Here is a 19,844-nt window from a genome sequence, read left to right as displayed (position 1 = left end):
GCACCTCCTTCATTTTTCCCTCTCTAAGGAGAGGCAGAGCAGGCAGGCTCATGAGGCCATCACTGCCACAACCACTGCAGCCCCTCAACCCACTTGCTGCTTCCCACCACACCTGAGAGGTGTCCTTGTCAGGGAGCACCTGCATTGCCCCTTCTGGTGATAAATTAGCTTTTGGTATAAATCAGTGATGTGCCACAACAAGAATGACCTCGCTTCTCCCAGCACAGAGGGCCACATCCAGCTTCCATGAATGCAGATCAGGCTCCAACAATTTAGATGGCAGTGGACCTGCCCCTCGGAGAGCAAACACAGCCTGGGCTGGATTGTGAACTAAAGTACCACCCTTTGTTGACACTTGATTTTAGGTTTACAGTCATATAGTCAAAAAAGCAACTGGAAGTCACAAAATCTTTACAGTACATCCTATGTTTCAGATGAAAAAAAATCGTATGGATGTAAGAAAATTTTTATGGAAGTGCCATATTTTTTTTCTTCTGCCAGATTCTGGGGCATTACAGAGCTACTTGACTAGATTCATTTTTCCTCTGATCAGCCTCTTGTCTTAGTGTCCTCAGAGACACTATGCAATTTTTATAAGCATTAGCTATGATTATTTAACACAAATAACTGTTTCACTAACTTGGGGGAAAAAAAAAAAAAAAAAAAAAAAAAAAAAAAAAAAAAAAAAAGAAAAAAAAAGAAAAAAGAAAAGGTTATATAAGAGGAAAAATAATCTACTTGTACTTTCATACTATGAAATTTTTCAGCTTGTATAACACTGACATCTTAATTTTAATTTACATCTTCAGGCAGTTTACAGCACTATAATCAATGCTCTTGAGTTTGACAAGATTTATTTTCTGTATTATAATTATTATTAGAATGAATATTTAATGCAATATTATATGATTTACAAAGACAGCAAACATTCTCTTCAAAAGTTTGGATTAGGATCTTGGCCAGCCATGATGCAGGTGAAGCTTCCACAGTAGTGAACAATTTGGCTGTGAGGACTGCAAGTCATTTTTTTATAAAAGTAAACTCTTGCAGTTATTCTTTACTTTTATCAATTTTCTTCCCATTAGATACTTTTCCCATCATTTCCCTTCTAACAGGCTATCTACAAAAGGGGCAGCATGTACATTTCACTGATTTTTTTTCCAGTTAGTTTGATTTTAAAAACCCAAATACATGAGGCAAAGTAACAATGATGACTCCTGTGGTCTCCAGAGGGAAACCTCCAATGCTGACAAAATGCCTCCAGCCACTTGTCCGTGTGGGTAATTTAAAGGTCAGCTCTCAAACTTGTCTTTATACAGGGTGAAAGGGAAGAATTATCGGCAGCAGGAGCTGAGTGTGGGGAAAACCATTACAACTTCTTATGCCAGATTGTTACTAATGTCTAGAGTTCACTCATATTGCACAAGTACATTATATATGTTACAGAGATATGCAGCCTTATATATCACTATATATTAACACATTCTACTACAAAATGAACAGACATGCATATGTACACAATCCTTACCAAGATTTCACAGTATAAACAATGCCTAATTTATCTTCTCATGGTTTATGCTTCTATGCTTGTGTGTAGAGAAATCTTATATGAGATAGGTAAATACATATAAGCTTATGCTTTCTTCATGATAAAAAACCAGCTATTAAATTATTTTTAAAATAAAGTTTTCCAAGCTCCAAAACATAATTACCGAGGGGAACAGGGGAAAGAAGCAGACCTAAACCATCTTTTTGTTTTCATGAACAGATCAAGGTCAGTTGCCTCAGCAAAAAAAAATTTCATTTTTAAGCCCATCTGTGCGAGATAGGAGTCAATTATATATTATGATAGAGACCAGCGCTCAGTTCTGAGAAGAGCCTTGCTTTATATACAAATATATATTTAGAGAAAAAATATGTATCCAGACCAAGCACTGGCTTTTTTAACTAGAAGTTCCACATTTCTCTCCATAAGGGCAGCACAGGCAGAAATAAAAGAGCCTCATCAGAAAAGTAAATAACTATCAGTGTTGGAAAAGGGTGGTGGGTCGGGGGCGCAGAGGGGTGAGTGCCGGCCAGACCATGGCGTCCTTTCGGCCTGGCCCCGCGTCGGCTGCCATCGGCAGCGCTGCCACCCGCGGAGCACCGCGGAACACCGCGCCGGACAGCGGCTCCGCTTCGGGGCGAGCGGGCGCGGAGAGGGGCCCCTGCTTTTGGGTTCACCCCCTCGCCTCCCGTTTGGGAGGGGAAGTCACCCCTCTCCCCCCCAGCAGGCAGATGAGAGCGATCAGAGCGGGCGCGTTTTCCCGTCGCACCGTTAGCGGCAACAGGTCCAAGCTGTGCGGGACTAAAACGCGTTTTCCCTAGGGAAATCAGATAATTCACCCGGGGTGGGGGGGGGGAGGGGGAAGCGCGCAGAGTTCCTGCTTGCAAAACTGGATCTTTACGTGTCCTAATAGACAGAGGCTGCCGCGTGTAAATGGCTGCGGTTCGCTGCTGGTGATGCCATTGATCCACAGAAGCCCCCCCCGAAAGCCCTGGGCAGGGTTCGCCACTTCCCGGAGGGCGCCCGGAGGCGCCTCGTCAGCTTTCGGCCCCCCGAAGTCTCAGCTCTTCCACGCCTCCCAGTTTGTTCAGCAAAATCTCTGCCAGAAAGATGCCTTGCAGCCAGGAAAGACTCCCCGTCCCACTCACACGCGTGCCGCCTTGCCCGGAGGGAGAGAGCGCGGCCCCAGTCCGGGAGATGTGCCGGGGGCACCGACCCGGGCGGCTGTAGCAGGACGAGAAGAAGTGTTACAACACCTTCCCGATGACTCACTTAGCAATATAAGAAAGGCAATCACAGCGATGCTTTACCACCCACTTGGCCCGGCTCACTCCTCACTCCGGAGCCTCCCGCAGTTTTGCATTACGCTGCTGCCAGGTGTTTATAAGGCGGCAGCGCATTCCAGCGTGCAGCGGTAAGCTTGGCCGGGCTCGAAAAACAGCGTCTCTGTCAATAATTGACTGTTTGGAAATGGTTCTCTATTACAGACTAGAGAGGTTCGACATCATCTCTGTAAGGAAATAGTGTATGATTCGCAAGAAAAAAAAAAAAAAAAAAAAAAAAAAAGCAATAGGCTTTGCATTTGACTACAGAAAGTATTTCAGCCTGAAGCACCCCAAAAAAACCCAAACAAACAAACAAAAAAACAACCATAAAAACATATTTTTTTGTGGTTTTGTTTTTCAGTTCTCTAGAGGGGACAGTTAACCAGTTTACTTTATAAAGCCTGAATTGGAGGCAGTAACAGCCTCCATTCAAAGGAATCCTTAGAAATTAAAAGCAGTGATAAGAAGAGCCCTCTGAGTACGGGATTTGGAAGGTTTCGAGGTACTCTACTTCGTACTGTAGTGGTAATATGTTTATGACAAGGAGTGGAAGAAGGAAGACACGAGATGAAAGGGAGAAGAGAAGGAAAGAGAAGAAGAGAAGAGAAGAGAAGAGAAGAGAAGAGAAGAGAAGAGAAGAGAAGAGAAGAGAAGAGAAGAGAAGAGAAGAGAAGAGAAGAGAAGAGAAGAGAAGAGAAGAGAAGAGAAGAGAAGAGAAGAGAAGAGAAGAGAAGAGGAGAAAGGAAAGTGGGAGAAAAGTAGAACAGAGCCCGTATTGGATACACTTTTCCTGGTATAAAGTGTAGTCAAATTGGGCGTGAGAGGTGTGTGAGGTGAAGAAGCAAGCTGGCGTTATAAACTTTCGCAGCTGCGAGAGGTCCTGTGCCTATCGCACACGCTGCTTTCTCCGGGACATTCATTTGCCGGGGCCGCGCCCATCTGTGCTCGGGGCTGTGCCCTGATTTGTGCCCTCAGCCGTGCCAGCCTGGGGCCAGGGCTGTGCCGCTGCTCTCGCCCCGTGCCTGGCTGCAGCCGTCGGTTTCAGTGAGTGATTGCTCAGAGCAGCTCTGGGCTGGCGGTGAACGGGAATGCTCAGCAGGAGAGGAAGGGAGGACAGGATGGGGATTTCTCTTCTTCTGAAATACTTCCCTCTATAAGTCTTTTTGACCGGTTTTGGATTTAAACTTCCCAGCAGGAAAGTTCCAGTCTTCCATTCATTTCTTTATTTCATTTGCTGCTGCGAAGTTTGTCTTGAACATTCCCCCCCCCCCCCCCCAAAAAAAAAAGAAGAAAAAAAAAAGTTCTCTTTCGCTAGAGTTTGCTTGCTGGAAAGATAAATCAAACCTTCTCCGGGACACTTCCGGACACAAAGCAAGGAGGGAGCGTGCTCTTTGTTGCTCATCGAGCAGACCCTTCAAGTTGGAAATATTCCTGCTCAGGGACAAATTGAAATTTGCACAGGTTCTGTGGCCTCTCTGAAGCTGTAAGAAATTGGAGCTTGCCTTGAAATAGCATCACACAGAACCCTCTACCTTGAAAACAAAGAGGTGAAAGAAGCTTCAGATTATTTACAATTACACCGTGGTTTTTGAATGTAAATGTACATACATTTAAACAGAGAGGTATAAAATATTCTGGGTCTTGCTTCTCGTACTAATCAAGGCTGCTGGAGGCTCCCCGAGCCATCATCTTTTATAATTATAATTACACGCGTCAATCAAGACCTTCAGGCAAAGTCAGAACAAGGGAGGCAAACTCAGGAGAGAAATCATATTTTTAAAAAAGTTTTGATAACTTTGTAAGGAATGGAGAAGAGATTAGAAGAAAGGGTAATTAGGGTTGCTCAAGGCAACCGTAAGAGCTAGAACTCCATGTTAAATTAAATGTAGCCACAAGGGACCAGGTATCATTTATAATATGTACTGCCCTGAACTGTTACTTCGGAGAAATGTGGATGTGTAATATCCACTCCAAAGTATTTTCATCCATAGCGATAACTCGTGGAGTAGCTTTGTGATGTACAGTTTGAACTCGCTCCAAACCCTTCCCCGGCAAAATGACATTAAGCCCATGAGTAGGAGCGAGAAGTCCGGGGTCTAGTTCTCGGGCCGTGCCGCGGGTAGTGCTGGCCGGGACCAGCCGTGGACGGGGACAGGCGGCCGTCCCTGCCGGGCTGCCCGCGGGGGCTGCGCTCGGGCCGGTTTCGTCTTCCCTGTCCGGATGCGGGGTTTCCTTTCCCGGCTTTCGCCTAAAACGTGGGTGCCTTTCCCGTAGCACCAATAACGAGAGCGACGGCACGGAGCCCCCCAGCGGGGCGTCGCCAAGCGGCCTGACCCACCCGGTGGCGAGCGGGAGGGAAGAGAACGGCTCTTTCCCCGACGGAGCCCAGCGGGCTGCGGACCCAGCTCCGGCAGTGTCCTCCCCGTGAGCACTAAACTTCCCACGATCTGCCGTAAATGCAGCCGAAGCTGTGTTCTGACAACGCTTCTTCTGCCGGGGAGGGCTGTGAGGAGGCTCCTCTGCCACCCCCAAACGCACCCCGCCCCGGGGTCCTCTGGACACCCGTCGGGCCAGCTGAAGATGCTCGGCTGCAGACTCGCAAGGCCAGAGGGCCGCGGTCCCGACGGGCAGCACAGACCCCCAGCGTGTGTCCCGGGGAAGGGAGTGGAGCAGAGCCACCAGCGTTGAGCTGCCCGGGCGATGCCACCCGGCGACTCCTGCGACAGGAGTTATTTGTAGTAAATCTGTCTGGGAGCAACTTTCCAAGGGCCGAAACGTGGTCTCAGCCCGATCTACTACTGCCTAGACGCGACGGCGTTCCCTCGTGATAGTTTTCAGCCACCCCGCCTTAGGCATCGAGCTGGCCGCTCCCGCACTGGTCATGTTGCCATGCTAAAGCTTAGTCGCAGGTGAACTGCTAAACAGTGAAATTATAAGATGAGAAACAGTGTGGTAACACAGATCAAGAGCTCGCCTGCTTCCCCTCCCGCCTGAAGGGGAATGGAAAAAGGTGAGAATAGAAAGAGCCTAAGAGGTCCTCTGTGCACGTTGCATCCATCCTAAATATATCGAACTATAGTCAGAGAAGGAAAGGGACATTACTATTCAGTGGAGCCGGTGTCGGGTTGGATCGGGATCTGCGCTCAGTTAAGCAAAGGTCTCTTCATCCATTTACTGGATGCGAAAAAATTAAACTGTCTAGGAAACTGTACAGCCGAGTCCGCTTGACGTACGTGGAGGGGTTGTCCCACCGCGGGTCACCTTGCGATTATCTCAGACATTTAATAAGTTACAACACGGGTCACTTCTCACAAACTCTCCCCCAGTCGATGGGAAATGCTATACCCTGTGCTGGAGACAGTTCCGCGCTTCACTTTCGATCGGAAGCAATTTTCACCGCCACATATTTTCAGCTCTTAATATACACAACGGAGATTACGGTGCCAGAAGAGTACGGGCAGCCGAGCGGTCGGCCGGGGGGCTCGGATTCTTTCAAAGTTGCTAATACCGCTCATCCCACACCGCTAAACCTACGCGCCGAAGTGGGAGCGGCGTGAAGCCCGCCTGGATGCGCCTGGCGTGGAAAGGGAGGGGAGGGCAGCGGGGTGACCGCTCTGGTCCGCCAGGAGGTTCGGCACCCTCCAGCCCCTGATCCTCCGCTACGCCGCGCCTCGGGGCACCCGCTTGAGAGAAACGAGATCTTTGGGACAACTTGAAAACGACTGCCGTTTGCTACACCCTGAGCCCGGGAAGAGAGGCTCAAGCGATGGCTCTGCCGGCCAGGGCTTTGGCTTTTGTGCAAACGATATAACTTGCACTGACAGATTTCGCTATTTTGGGGGCTGGGGGGGGGAGAGACCCAAAAAAACAGAATAGGTACAGCGAGCTCCAGCACGGCTCCCGCCAGCTTTTCTGTCTCAAGGTCTGAGAGGCGGCACGGTAGCCACAAGACCTGGGGTTCTTCAAGCGTGGGGGGTTCCACCACCTACCCCTATCCGCCCGGAGGGAAGGAGAGGGCCGGGGTCCCTGCAGCTGCCACTGGCCAGGAGGGGATATTGCTCCTCCTGCCCAAGAGAGCTGAAGCGGGGTTGCCTGTCGGTAGAGGCACACCGGAGGAGGGAGGGCAGGCACAGCTGGGCTTGGTGGGGCTGGTAGATGGTCGGGTTCCGCTAGGGCGCGGAGGGGTGGCTTGCAGCCCAGAACCTCATCCCGTAGCCCAGTACTTCATCCCGCCGTCCGGCTGAACAGCCGGGCAGGGGCTAAGAGCGCCGGGGAAGTGTTTGTACTCCTGTGCGTGTGTGCGGTGCCTGTGTGTACGCGAGGGGTGTTGCTCATCCCGCCTCTGCCTTATTGGCTGCAAGGGCGCTGTTGGGGCCCCCCTTCACCGTAGCCCCCCCACGCCCTGCAGCCTCCGGGAGCGCCTCCCCGCGGGGCCGGGGCTAGAGGTCCCTACTAGGCACCTCCGCACTTGTGGCGGGGGAAGAGGGGGAGGGAGGAGGAGGGAAGAAGGGAGGGGGACGGGGGTGGGAACCCCGTCCAGCAGCACCAGCAGCAGCAGCGGCGGTAGAGTGTTTCTGTGCACTGTGCCGCTCCGCATGAATCGGGGCGCAGGGCTGCCGCCGCGCTGAGCCCCGGGAGGAGCTGCTTTTGCGAGCCACCGGGGTTCCTCCTTCCTCTTCAGCACCCCCCGGTCTTCCTCCTCGCCTCCTCTCCGCCCCCGCCGCCTGCAGCCCAGCTACCGCTACGCGGCTCCCCAGTCGCGGGCACCCGGCGGCGTTTCCCGGCGGCCAGGGCCGCTCGGTGCTCCTGCTGCAGCAGGGCAGGGGCTGGCGTGGAACAGAGAGAGGGAAGAGGAGGAGGAGGAAGAGGTAGTGGCCGCCGAACGCCCCTTGCTTCAGTTAAATTTGTGCTGCCGTGTCCAGGTGCTGGTGTCGCGGACGGACACGGAGCTCCCAGGCCGGCCCGCAGCCGCCTTGTCATGCTGCCCAAAGTGGAGACGGAGACCCTGGGACTCGCCCGGTCGAATGGGGAACAGGGACAGATGCCGGAAAACATGCAAGGTAAGGGGGGAAAGACACGGCACTCCCCCTCCGCGCACGCTCGGGCCCCCTCGGCAAAGCGCCCCTTCGTCCTACCAAAAAAGTTTACGGCTGCTGCTTGCGAGCTCCCCCTCCATCCCGCCGTCCATTTCACGCCCCGCCGTGCCCCTGTCTTCCTGGGCCAACTTCCAGCGTGGCTCGGGCGGGTAACGGCGGACGGGACACCAGCACCGAGGCGACGGCAAGGCCCCAGCCGCGAGGTGCAGCCGCGGCCGGGGAATTGTCAAGCATCTGGACGGTGCGAGCCTTCCCCGGGGTGCAGACACCCCGATGGCCACTGCCCGGGGACACCGATCCCAATGCTGATACGGAGGGTCTCGGGCTCGTCCCCGGTCTGCACAAAACTGACTCGAAGTTTATGTCAGGGGGAGTTACGCGGGAAGCCCTGCTTCACACCCCATGTGCCAGACAACGTCTCGAAACGGGGCCCCGAGGGGGCGGCGTGGGGCTTGCCTGCTGCTGGTGTTCCTGCGGCTCGGCCGCGACTCTGCCCCGAGGGTACGGGTGCCCGCAGGCACAGCGCAGGTGGCACAGCGGCGACGGGGCCAAACTCTGCAGCAGAGAGCCCCGACGCCGCGGAGGATTTGCGCCTTTGCGGAGTACCCGGGAAGAGAGCGGGATGCCCGAGTTGAGGTGGCGCTGGAAGTGCCTTAGTGGGGCGGGACGGGGCCGTCGCGGCTGCCTGCTCCGGGCTGGGGCGCTGCGAGGAGAGAGGCGGCGGAGACCCTGTCCAAGGGTCGGCTTCTTGCCACGGATGGGGCAGTCCCGTACGCGGGCACTACCTGCTCCGCCCTACTCTGTCCTGCTCGCCCCTCCCGGGTCAGTAACTCGCGTCCTGGCTGCTTTTTCGAAATTACCTCCCCTCCTACCGGGAGCTCTCTGGGAAGCAGGGGCGGGGTGGGCCGGGGGCTTCGGAGATGCTGGGGGTGGCCCCTTCTCCCCTTTCTCGCAGAGGAGGCTCCGTGCCAGGGCACGGCGCTCGGAAACACCCTGTTTTCCCACTTGGATTTTCCTGCGAGCAGGGGGAGCTTCGTCCCAGCACCGGACCCTGGAGCTGCGGGAGAAGAGGGGTGGGCCGGGCCCTCATTCTTTACCCGCGGCCGCCCCATATCCGCCCCCCGCCGCTGTCAGGCTGCGATCCACGACAGTGCCGAGGTCGTTCTGAAAATCTTTCCCCGGCTGTGTGCTGGCGGGTTAATGCTCCCCGCACTCCCTAGCAGCTCCCGCGAGCGCGGGGGTGCAGCCTCCTTGCCCTGGCGGAGGGAAGCGCAGGTTCCGCTCCCCCCGCCGGGCGCCCCGTCCGCGGGTTTCGGGCAGACTTTGACCGCCCCAGTGCCCCGGGAATTCTGGCAGCCGAGGGGTCACCGACAAAGAGGCGACAATCTAAGCGGTGCCGCTGCGATGCCCTTCGCCTCTCGCCTTTCTCAGCTTCGAGCAGATCGGAGATGTAGCATCAGGAAAGGAGAAGGAACCCGGCACCGCGGTGAGGGGCGGGTTTTCTTTTGGGGAATAAGCAGAGCCCAAAGTGGGCTCTTTGAGGAGGGGAGCCCGGCTCGAGTGACGGCGCCCTGTACCTTCATTCAGCTTATTTTACCGCCACCCATCTCTCCCGTCCCCTTCGGGCGACAGGATCCTCCCCGCCTTTTCCCCGAGCGGCAGAAACTTCAGGCGGTTCCGGCGCGCAGGTTTCCCGCCAGCTCCGGTACCGGGAGACACCGGCTGGGTAACCCTCGATCGCATCCCCCGAGGGCGGCGGTACTGACCCGCGGAGAGCAGCGCCGACGGGAGCTAAAAGCGTCTCCGTCGTCGCGGCGGGAGGGCGGCTGCGAACCCCGGGGGCTCTGGGCAGGCAGCGCAGCCCATCGGCTGGAGCAGGGCGGGAGGGGAGCCGGACACCCCGAGACAACGAGTTTGGGGGGCACAGAGGAGGTTGGTTTGAGCTGGTTTTGCAAGTAAGTTGCATTTAACGCGGCGCAAAAGTGCTGGGTCTGTAAGATACAAGTTTAGGCTAAGTAAATATTTGCAGGCTGATGTTGAAAGAAAACTTTAAAGGAAACGAACCGAGTTACTTTAAACACGCAAGTGACACAATCTTTTCATTCTGCTTTTTTAAAGCTTGTCTCTGAGGTTTTTCGGAATCAAATTAATTTAAAATTAAATTTAGTTTGTGATTTTGTAAACTAAGGACATAAGGTTAAGGGCACTTTGTATATGTAAATATTTAAACATAAAACCGAGGAGCTGATGGGTTTTGTTCCACTTGCTATGGATCATACAGATCTGCTGTTAATGAAAAGTTGCATATCTCAATGCAAGCTGTATTTTTAAAAATAAAACTTCCTCTTCCCCCCCAATTGTCAGGAGTGTGTGTAAGCTTTCTCTCTAAATGGAACAGTTACAGACAATGTGAGTTATTAATGTAAATTCTAATCGACTGTGCTATTTCTCCTTTCCCCAGTGTCTCAGTTTAAAATGGTGAATTACTCTTATGATGAAGACCTTGAGGAACTCTGTCCAGTCTGTGGAGATAAAGTGTCTGGGTACCATTATGGACTTCTCACCTGTGAAAGCTGCAAGGTTCTGTATTAATTGCTTCATACAAACAAAAAAGTTTGAAGTGGGAAAAATAGAATTGAAGAAAACACATATGTAATAATCTGGCTTATTTCTGATACTTTTCTGTTACGTTCACATAAAACAATAACCACTAAAAAGCTTTAGGATTTAGAAGTCTCTTGGAGAGATCTCTTCTCCACAAATGGGAACAACTTGGACTGGTTTATGTTTTAAACCAGTAGCTTTATCGTTACTTATAACTATATACTGCTGTTGTGAAGTAATGCAGCTCTAGGATAACTTTCATTCCCAACTGTTCTAAATATTGATTTTAGTTGGTTTCTATACATTCAGAGTATTTATTTTCCTGGGGAATAAAGTAGAATAAGTATCCTAAATACAGATCAGCTTTGCAAAATCTAATGTAGGTTGCTTAAGATTTTTTTTCTTCAATATTATAATGTAAATTTCTGTGACTATAATGACCATGTGGTTTTTTTCATATGTAATTCCACACACAAAGTGACTCATGTATGACTTGGTTTATATAATTAATTTTGAGTATAAAAAACTTATAAGTGCAACTTATCATATTGGAAGGTAAATGTATCTGCATGGTTCTATTATACTAAAAGGTTTAAATACACATGAATTTATGACATGTCAAACATCTCATGTAATTTTTTATTTTTTTTTTTAAAGTTCTTTATGCCTATTTAAGCAATGCACTGAAAGGAAACTCCTTTCGATGAACAATGTAATTTAAAATATTTAGTTGCATGGAAAAAATTAATTTAGTGCATTATATTTTCATTAACAATAATCAATGAGAAACGAACTCCAAGCACTTATTATGCCTCTAACATGCACCACTGGGATGTACAGTAGCCAGAGGTACTCTGCCTTTCTGTTATCTTTGCAACAGTGTCCCAACTTATTTAATCTAAAACTATTTTTAAACAACAATTTGAATATTTTGCAATTATTAAAGAATACAAAAGGAACCGGTCAGCTTCACTATTTCTGCTACTACTGTTAGGGGGACAGGAGATAATAGCTGGTCTTACCAAGCTTTGACATAAATCTATAAACCATTGCACTAGCACAGGAAAACTCGTCTGGAGTCTGGTGGTCTTCTGGGTACATCTTACTGTAACTTAAAATATACTATGTGACGTCTGAAAAACATGTTACAATGTTTTCCATAAAATAAAATGCTGAAACACACTCTTCAAGCAAAACAGGCTAACTTTTGTATCTATCACACAGGGATTCTTCAAGCGAACCGTCCAGAATAACAAAAGGTACACGTGTATAGAAAATCAGAATTGCCAGATTGACAAAACACAGAGAAAACGATGCCCTTACTGTCGGTTTCAAAAGTGTCTAAGTGTTGGAATGAAACTGGAAGGTAAGATCTACAGTCTTGCTGATATTCCTAACTATAATGTAGATTAATTTCAAAAATGACAGCGCTACATATTTTATTAAAAAATAGACATTTTTCTGAAATAATTGTAAAAGGCGGCTTTGCTCAATTAATTTGTGGCTTTAATAAAAAGAATCTAATGAGCAAATGGTTAATCACTAGCAACAAGTCAAAACCATAATCCATTTTTTCATATATGTATATGATTTGGTATGTCAATATTTTAGAGTTTGTGCATTTATGGATCTAGATATGACAATTCCGCAGTCTTTTAGAAGGACTTGATTTAGATTAAACATGAAATATATAAGAAGTGTGAAGATTTGAAAAATATTAGTCATTACTATGGAGAATGATCTCATTTTATTTATATTTTATCTGGGGTTGGGTTTTTTTACACATATATGCACACTCTCCTGAAATTGGGCAGAAACCAGAGAAACAGATAACGGGTTTTCTCACAGTGACTTGCCTTTGCAATTAAGGAACCAAATAATCTCAAAAGTTCTGTTCCATATTTTTCTGATGCTACACCTGAGATGGTATTAGAAATGAAAGGGAATAAGCCATTTTGAAGTACAATTTTTTACTTAATTTCACTCTCCAATAGAAAGCAAACAGTGAAAAGGGTGCAATACCCTTTGAGATAGCTGAACGCAAAAATACCAACTCGAATTTGGGAGTCACACACACTTTGCTCTAACTCTGATATAGAAAATATGAAAATTCAGATCTCATAGCAAATGACATTTCTGCTTGAAGATAGACAAGCTCCTAAATTCATTATTCTTACAATTCTACTGAAATAGTATTCACCCTCTAGGTGAATTCATGCTTAACCAGGAAATATCAGGCCAAGGAGGGAAACCATAAATCATTAAGGGAACCACAAAGGATAGGACCCAATCACCTGAGTCAGGCAGAGGAATGCTGTGCTATAACTGAAGATAAACAGAAAAATCATCAGCCTGAAGTTCGAGGGATTCAGTACTATGGTGTTTACACACAAGGCTGATCTAGCACTGACACACTGTGCTAAACATCCTGAATCACTGCATGTTTTTCCAAACTCAAACAGTACAATAATGGAACATTTTGAATCCTTTTCTCATTGTTGATGTTAAGAATAAGGATAAAATAAAGTTGTCTGCTCCTACTTTAAGCTCCCCTCATTTGCTGACAGTGATCCAGGACCAAATTTTGTCTTCCGAGATAACATGCAGTTCACCTTAATTTCTATAGGAATTATAAAAAAACCACATTTGCTAATCAAATCTGGCTCAGATTTTTTAATTACAGAATACCTGGAAGGATACTATGTATACTGATGTAGTTATATTTACTAGCATGGTGTTTTAGTTATTTCCTGCATCTTGTTAAAAACCAACATCAATATTAGCAGCAGTATTTTTACTAAAACTTTAAGCAGTGCTATTAAAGATACTGTAGCAAGTGTATTATAGCTTCCTCATCCACACATCCATACAACTTATTTTCCTTTGTTTAGAAAACTGGAAGAGCACATGCTTCCATAATTGTAAATACTTCTGACATTTATGTGTATTTCCTGATAGTGATATATATACCCTCAGAGTCTAGTTTCTAAGTTACCATGGACCAAAAAAATCATTAAACGTTGAGGTCCTTATGGTAATGTAAAGTATTATGCGTATCTAGCGTTCACAATAAATTTTTAATGTTCTACTAATCCCTAAGATAAAAAGCTCAAGAACTTAACCTCCAGCAGTCTCAACATGTCACCAGGCTGTCAAAGGTTCCTCTTTCAATCTAATTGCCGTTGGGCAAGGTGGCCTTGGTGAGAGCTCCTCACTAGTCCACTGCATATATGGCGTGGTGACAGACACTGCTGTGACAGAGACCACCAGGATGAGTCCCCAGACAGCTGTTGAGGTGGATTTGTTTTAATTATTTCACATTCCAGAGATATTACAAACTAGAACAGTGTCAGTGGTTTTTGTTTCACTTCCATCTTTTCTGTAGAAGGCAGCAAGCTGACAGCTTTCTCTCTGCATATTCCAACTGCAGCTAAACATTTCTGTAGAGCTGTTCAGCTAACTAGAAATCTCGTGAAGTTTTAAACCAACCTGAACAGAATCAGCAAAAGGAAATATTTCCTTTTTGCCAAGACAAAAAAGTATTCCCCTTTGTGACTACTGAATATTTCACAATTTACATTTCAGATGTTTTGCTGTGGTGGAAAGCAGTAATGGAATGATTATAATGAGACAGTGTGGTCCACTGGATACATCTCAGAAAAATTCTGGACATCAGCCCTTGTTTCTTAATGACATAGTAGCTTGACATAAAACCAAATATACATTGAGATCTCCACATGATCCTATAGCAGGCAGGTGTGAACTTCCTGTAGCAAACCATTGTGTTTGTCCCTGTGTCCTAATCAATGTAAAGAGAAGTCCCTCTATGTTAGTGATGTATGCATGTGATATTTAAATTACCAGAGAAAAAGTGACATTTGTTAAGTCAAAATAACTCTCCAGGAATAAAAGTGTTACATTTTTACACTTCTTCTCTGTCCTAATGTATGTTTCATTAAAGAATGTTTATGCCCAATTTTAATTATTTACTTCCTCCTCTCTCCTCACAGCCGTGCGAGCTGACCGAATGCGTGGTGGTCGAAACAAGTTTGGACCAATGTACAAGAGAGACAGGGCACTGAAGCAGCAGAAGAAAGCTCTCATCCGAGCAAATGGACTTAAACTGGAAGCCATGACTCAGGTGATCCAGGCAATGCCGACTGATCTGACAATATCTTCTGCAATCCAGAACATCCATTCTGCCTCCAAGGGCCTACCTCTGAACCACACTGCCTTGCCTCCTACAGACTATGACAGAAGTCCCTTTGTAACCTCTCCAATTAGTATGACAATGCCACCCCACGGCAGTTTGCAAGGTTACCAAACCTATGGCCATTTTCCAAGCCGAGCTATCAAGTCTGAGTACCCTGACCCTTACACCAGTTCACCAGAGTCAATAATGGGCTACTCGTACATGGATAGTTACCAAACGAGCTCACCTGCAAGTATTCCACACCTGATACTGGAACTCCTGAAATGTGAGCCAGATGAGCCACAAGTCCAAGCTAAGATAATGGCATATCTGCAGCAAGAGCAAGCCAACAGAAGCAAACACGAGAAGCTCAACACATTTGGGCTTATGTGTAAAATGGCTGACCAAACCCTCTTCTCCATTGTTGAGTGGGCTAGAAGTAGCATCTTTTTTAGAGAACTTAAGGTAGGTAATAATCTTATGTTATTTTATTGCTCAGTGAGAAAAAATGTCATTTGTTACAATGTTGTACTTCAAGCAAGCAAGTACCGTTTATCTATTTTTTTTCCCCCCAAGCATCTCATTCTTAATGTTTTGGACATGAAGAAAGTTATGAGAACTTGTAGTCCTTCCACCTGAGCCTGTAATTAGCTGTAGCAAAGAGATTCAACTTCCAGTTCAGCTCTTCTGTACTTTACTATTTGTCAGAAGTATAATTAACCTCCATAGGACCTCTTTTCCTGTCAGTAATGCACACTGCTTGGATTGTATATAGAGTTGTCAATATGCCTGTTAGGCCATTCTACATTCATGTATGTAATTGTTTTATTGCTCCATTTAACATATGGGGTGATGCCATTTCTTTCCATCTCTGTACACTCTTTATATAAGCCCATATTTGGAATATTCCTTTTCTCAGTGGAGTATTTTTTTGTGCATTCTCATGTGTGTAGTTAGCCATGAAGGCTGAATCCAAAGCAGGGTAGACAGAGAACAAAAAAAAAAGGAGGAAGAAGATACTTTAAGGACTCCTCTCAGTTCTCACGACCACTGGGGGCTTTCTTTAATCTGTGCTGGCTACAATGACCTTCAGGCTTTTATTTTGTTGGAACACTCAATGAATCCTCATGTGCAGCTCCAGTAGCCAGAAATTTCCCCCTTTACGTTTCTCAGACTTCTCAAGGCAATTTTGAGGTCAGGTCTGAAATTTGGTTATCAGTCAATAGAAACTACAGCTTGTAATCACTCTCTTGATACAGGAGTTAGCTCTGGAATGAATGAAAGATTTTCTATCTCAAGAAGATCTCAAAATGATGAACTCAAATCACATCTGAATGCCCCTAGTTACTGAATCTGTCTCCTGCACAGTGAGGCTTTTGCCACAACTATTTGCTGCTGAAATCTGTAAAATTTTGTAACCATTCATAATTTCTTGCTGACTACTGTCAAGCTAAGGGAAAATAATACAATTTCCAAATACAACAACTACTGTAGAAGTTCACTGAGAATTGAATCTACACAAATCAAGAACACAGAAGAGAGATTCTGTAGCAAGACCAACCTCTTCTATGGATGCGGTGCTCCAAGGTCCAACCAGGTGTCCCAGTAGAATCTCACAAATGGTGCTCTGACCAGCCTGGATCAGTGCTACTGCTCCAGAGGTGGCTAAACCAGCTTCTGGCTATGCCATGTGTGAGCTTTTTATTGGCCCCCTAATCCTGCTCATGCACAGTAGGGGCTGCCCTAATTAGGCACAGGTGGGCTTCACACGAGGTCAAGCCCACTGCCTGGCAATTATTGGCACCTGGTTGCCTCATGTCACTACAAGATTCCATTAAAAAAACCACAATCAGGATGCTTGCCACAATAGTATTTGTCATAGCCATTGTAGAATCATCAAATATTTTTGGTTGGAAAAGGCCTTTAAGATCATCTAGTCCAAGCATTAACCAAGCTCTGCCAAGTTCATTAAATCATGTCCCCAAACACGTTTTTTTAAAAACCTCCAGGGGTGGTGACTCAGCTACTTTCTGGGAAGCCTAATCTAGCATTTTACTACCCTTTAGGTGAAGAAGATTTTCTTAATTTCCAATCTAAACCTCCCATGGCTCAGCTTGAGGCCCTTTCCTCTTGTTATATCACTTGTTACTTGGGAGAAGAGACTGATACCCACCTTCCTGCAACCTTCTTTCAGGTGGCTGCAGAGAGCAGCAATAAGGGCCTCCCCCCCAGCCTTCCTTTCTCCAGGCTAAACAATCCCAGTTCCCTCAGCTGCTCTTTATAAGACTTGTTCTCTAGATCCTTCATGATCTTTGGACACACTCCAGTGCCTCAGTGTCCTTTCTGTAGTGATGATCCCCAGACTGAACACAGTATTTGCTGTGTGGCCTCACTAGTGCCTTGCACAGGGTGACAATCCTGCTGGCCATCCTGTTTCTGATACCAGCCAGGATGTTGTTGGCTACCGTGGCACACGCTGGCTCATATTCAGTCAGCTGTCATCTACACCCCAGGTGCTTTTCTGCCACCCTTCCTTTCTGCCACAGCTTTGCAGTCACCCTTCCCTAAGTGTTTAGTGTTGCATGGACTTGTTGTGACCCAAGTGCAGGACCCAACACTTGACCTTGTTAAACCTCACACAGTTGGCATTAGCCCATAGATCCAGCCTGTGCAGATCCTGCTGCAGAGCCTTTCTACCCTTAGGCAGACCAGCACTCCCACTCAACTTTTTGTCATCTGCAGACTCACCGAGGGTGCACTCATTTCCTTGTCATGATGCAGTCAAATGAAATTAAGCCCAGTTACAGGAAAAGCAAGCTGTATGGGTTGTATACACAACTCCAGCATTTCTCCAGTTTTTCAATAAGATGGCTGCAGGAACCCTTAAAAGCAGCCTACATAGAGAGAAATAAGAGAGCAAGTTTACTCATAGAAGAGAAAGAAAACAAAGTTGAGAGAAAAAGATTGTCACATCTTTGTTTGCTAAGTTATTTACAATTTTGTAGTAAACTATATGCCGTGCGGCCCACTTTAAATAATTTTATAATAGAAAATTGCAAATATGCTACGTTTCCAATAGGCTACATCCTAAATATCAGGGACCAGATGCTTCTACCCATACACTGGGGAGCACTTTAGTCTGGAGTAACCATCTTAAATATAACTGAGACTTGCAGTACAAGATAGTCCTCAGTATAAGAATTTAAGTTATGATCTGCCTTAAAATTCCAGGTATCATTAAAGTGAGAATATGAAAATACAGCAACATTTATTTCTTATAGTTCCATGGCTGAATCTGTAGACAGATACTGCAAGCATTCAACATGCTTTACTGGAAATAGATTTAGAGATGGTCTTCATCACCAGCCTGGACAATATTCTTCAGCCAATGTAAGTTTACCAGTATGGACACAAAGGATGGAGAGATCTGCCTAATGAAAGTTCTGACCAGCTTCTCCTAGCTTTGGACATATACTATATGCGTGAAGACTTCTGAAAAATACATATATTCTATAAATTCACCATACATAGCCTTTGGTTAGCAAACTGACACACATTTTAAGAAGACTTTTTTCATCTTAGTATTTGCAACCTAAAAAATTGTATTTGCATCTCAAAAACTTACAGGTCAGGTAATTCCATGCCTTCTAGCATATCTTGTTTTGCTTTTTTTTAATTGGACACATCAACTAAACTACACAGCATTCTGGAACAGTAACAACACACTTGGAAATCCACTGAGATCCAATATTTAGGGACCAGATTGCACATAATTCTAAGGACTTTAAGTTTCTCAACTCAAAAAAAAAAGTGAGGTGATCAAAACTTATTTAGATCAGACTCAGCGTTAACAGCACAAGGTAACACCATCTCTCTTTGCAACTGAGAGGAACAGAATTAAAGGGTTTGCAAACCTTTTCTGAACACAGCTCTCTTCTGTCCATCCATGGTTTCAGCTCCTGATTGAGGCAACAAAGCAGCTATTTCAGATTGTTCCACAGAGCATGAACACCTGTGGGGAAAAAACCACCCCCAACAAATAACCATCTAAGGGTGTGGCAGATTTTAAATGCAGAAGGAAGGGAAAAGGCAGTTGTAATAAAGATGCAACCAGATTCTCACAATAGCTAACTTTGTTCCCTGCCTATGCACAGCTGAGAAGTATGTATTTGCTTACGAAGATATTTTCCTGTTGTCCTTACTTGCTAAACATAACAACTGAATCTTTAAATGTCTTTCTGACAAGACAGGTGAATTAGAATATCTCTGTGACTGAAATTTTAAATTACTCAAATAATTAAACAGAAAAAAAATTACAAATGCAGTTTTAACAAAACTCGTCATGATTTTGTCATAAGTGATGCCTTCCACGACTGTCTGAATTCTAAACATGTTTGCAATTCTTTCTCCATTCACTTCATTCTAAATGTAGCCTTGCACATTTGTCTCTTCGATTCGTATAAAAGGGCAAAAATTTTCCCTTCTGCTACACCTTGAGATTTGTAGCTGCAGTGTTAAAAAGGGATTGAAAAGGAGTAGGATGTGATTAAAAAATGTTGTCCCAGTCCATCAGTGGTTTAGGCTACATTTACACTAGATATAATAATAAAATCCACCAGTGTACAGTTCTTAAGTTTTATTTCCATTTGGCTGAAAATTTGTTTCTTGTGGTGTTGGGTTTTTGTTTTGTTTTGTTTTAGTTTTATTTTAGATATCTCAAGTGATTACAAGCATATTTTAAAATTGTATTATGAAGCATTCATCAGTTTACACTTAGCACAATCTTCTCCCTTGTTGCTCTACAAATTGTCAAGACCTCTTTTGGAATGTGTTATACATATAAGCATGTAAAAAGGTAAAAATACTGACTGGACAGAACTACCTACAGCATGTACAGTTTTTTTACAGAATTTGACCAGTATCTGAATTTAGGTACAGAATTTTTGTCTAACGCTCAGTGTTGCTAAGGAGCAGATCCTGCCATCTTCATGTTGGATATCAGAAACCAATGGAACTATTTATGAATCAATCTAGTCAGGATTAATTATAACGTCAGAGCAAGATCCAAAGCAGCCAGTTGC

The 19,844-nt window shown here is 46.0% G+C and overlaps 2 protein-coding genes across 9 annotated transcripts in view; one reads left to right on the top strand and one right to left on the bottom strand.

Moving 5' to 3' along the window:
* Window positions 1-19,844, bottom strand: part of KIF14 (kinesin family member 14) — a 238,734-nt gene that overhangs the window by 1,673 nt on the left and 217,217 nt on the right. The window lies entirely within an intron of this gene.
* NR5A2 (nuclear receptor subfamily 5 group A member 2) overlaps window positions 1-19,844 on the top strand; it is a 91,791-nt gene that overhangs the window by 2,568 nt on the left and 69,379 nt on the right. Inside the window, exons 2-6 of one of the 7 annotated variants that reach the window (XM_071751031.1) lie at window positions 1,165-1,291; window positions 7,794-7,931; window positions 10,429-10,547; window positions 11,796-11,937; window positions 14,582-15,228. In XM_071751031.1, the coding sequence (XP_071607132.1) occupies window positions 7,850-7,931; window positions 10,429-10,547; window positions 11,796-11,937; window positions 14,582-15,228 (990 nt within the window). In that variant the 5' untranslated portion in view covers window positions 1,165-1,291; window positions 7,794-7,849. Of the gene's footprint in view, window positions 1-1,164; window positions 1,292-2,459; window positions 2,961-5,145; window positions 6,794-7,793; window positions 7,932-8,319; window positions 8,790-9,776; window positions 9,923-10,428; window positions 10,548-11,795; window positions 11,938-14,581; window positions 15,229-19,844 lie in introns of those variants that run through there. The other 6 variants (XM_071751033.1, XM_071751032.1, XM_071751030.1 and 3 more) reach the window with 6 other exon arrangements.

The sequence above is a fragment of the Heliangelus exortis genome, chromosome 8 (assembly GCF_036169615.1).
Source record: "Heliangelus exortis chromosome 8, bHelExo1.hap1, whole genome shotgun sequence".
Lineage (NCBI taxonomy): Eukaryota > Metazoa > Chordata > Aves > Apodiformes > Trochilidae > Heliangelus > Heliangelus exortis.
Note: the sequence above shows the minus strand (reverse complement) of the source record. Positions and strands in the feature narration are given on the sequence as shown.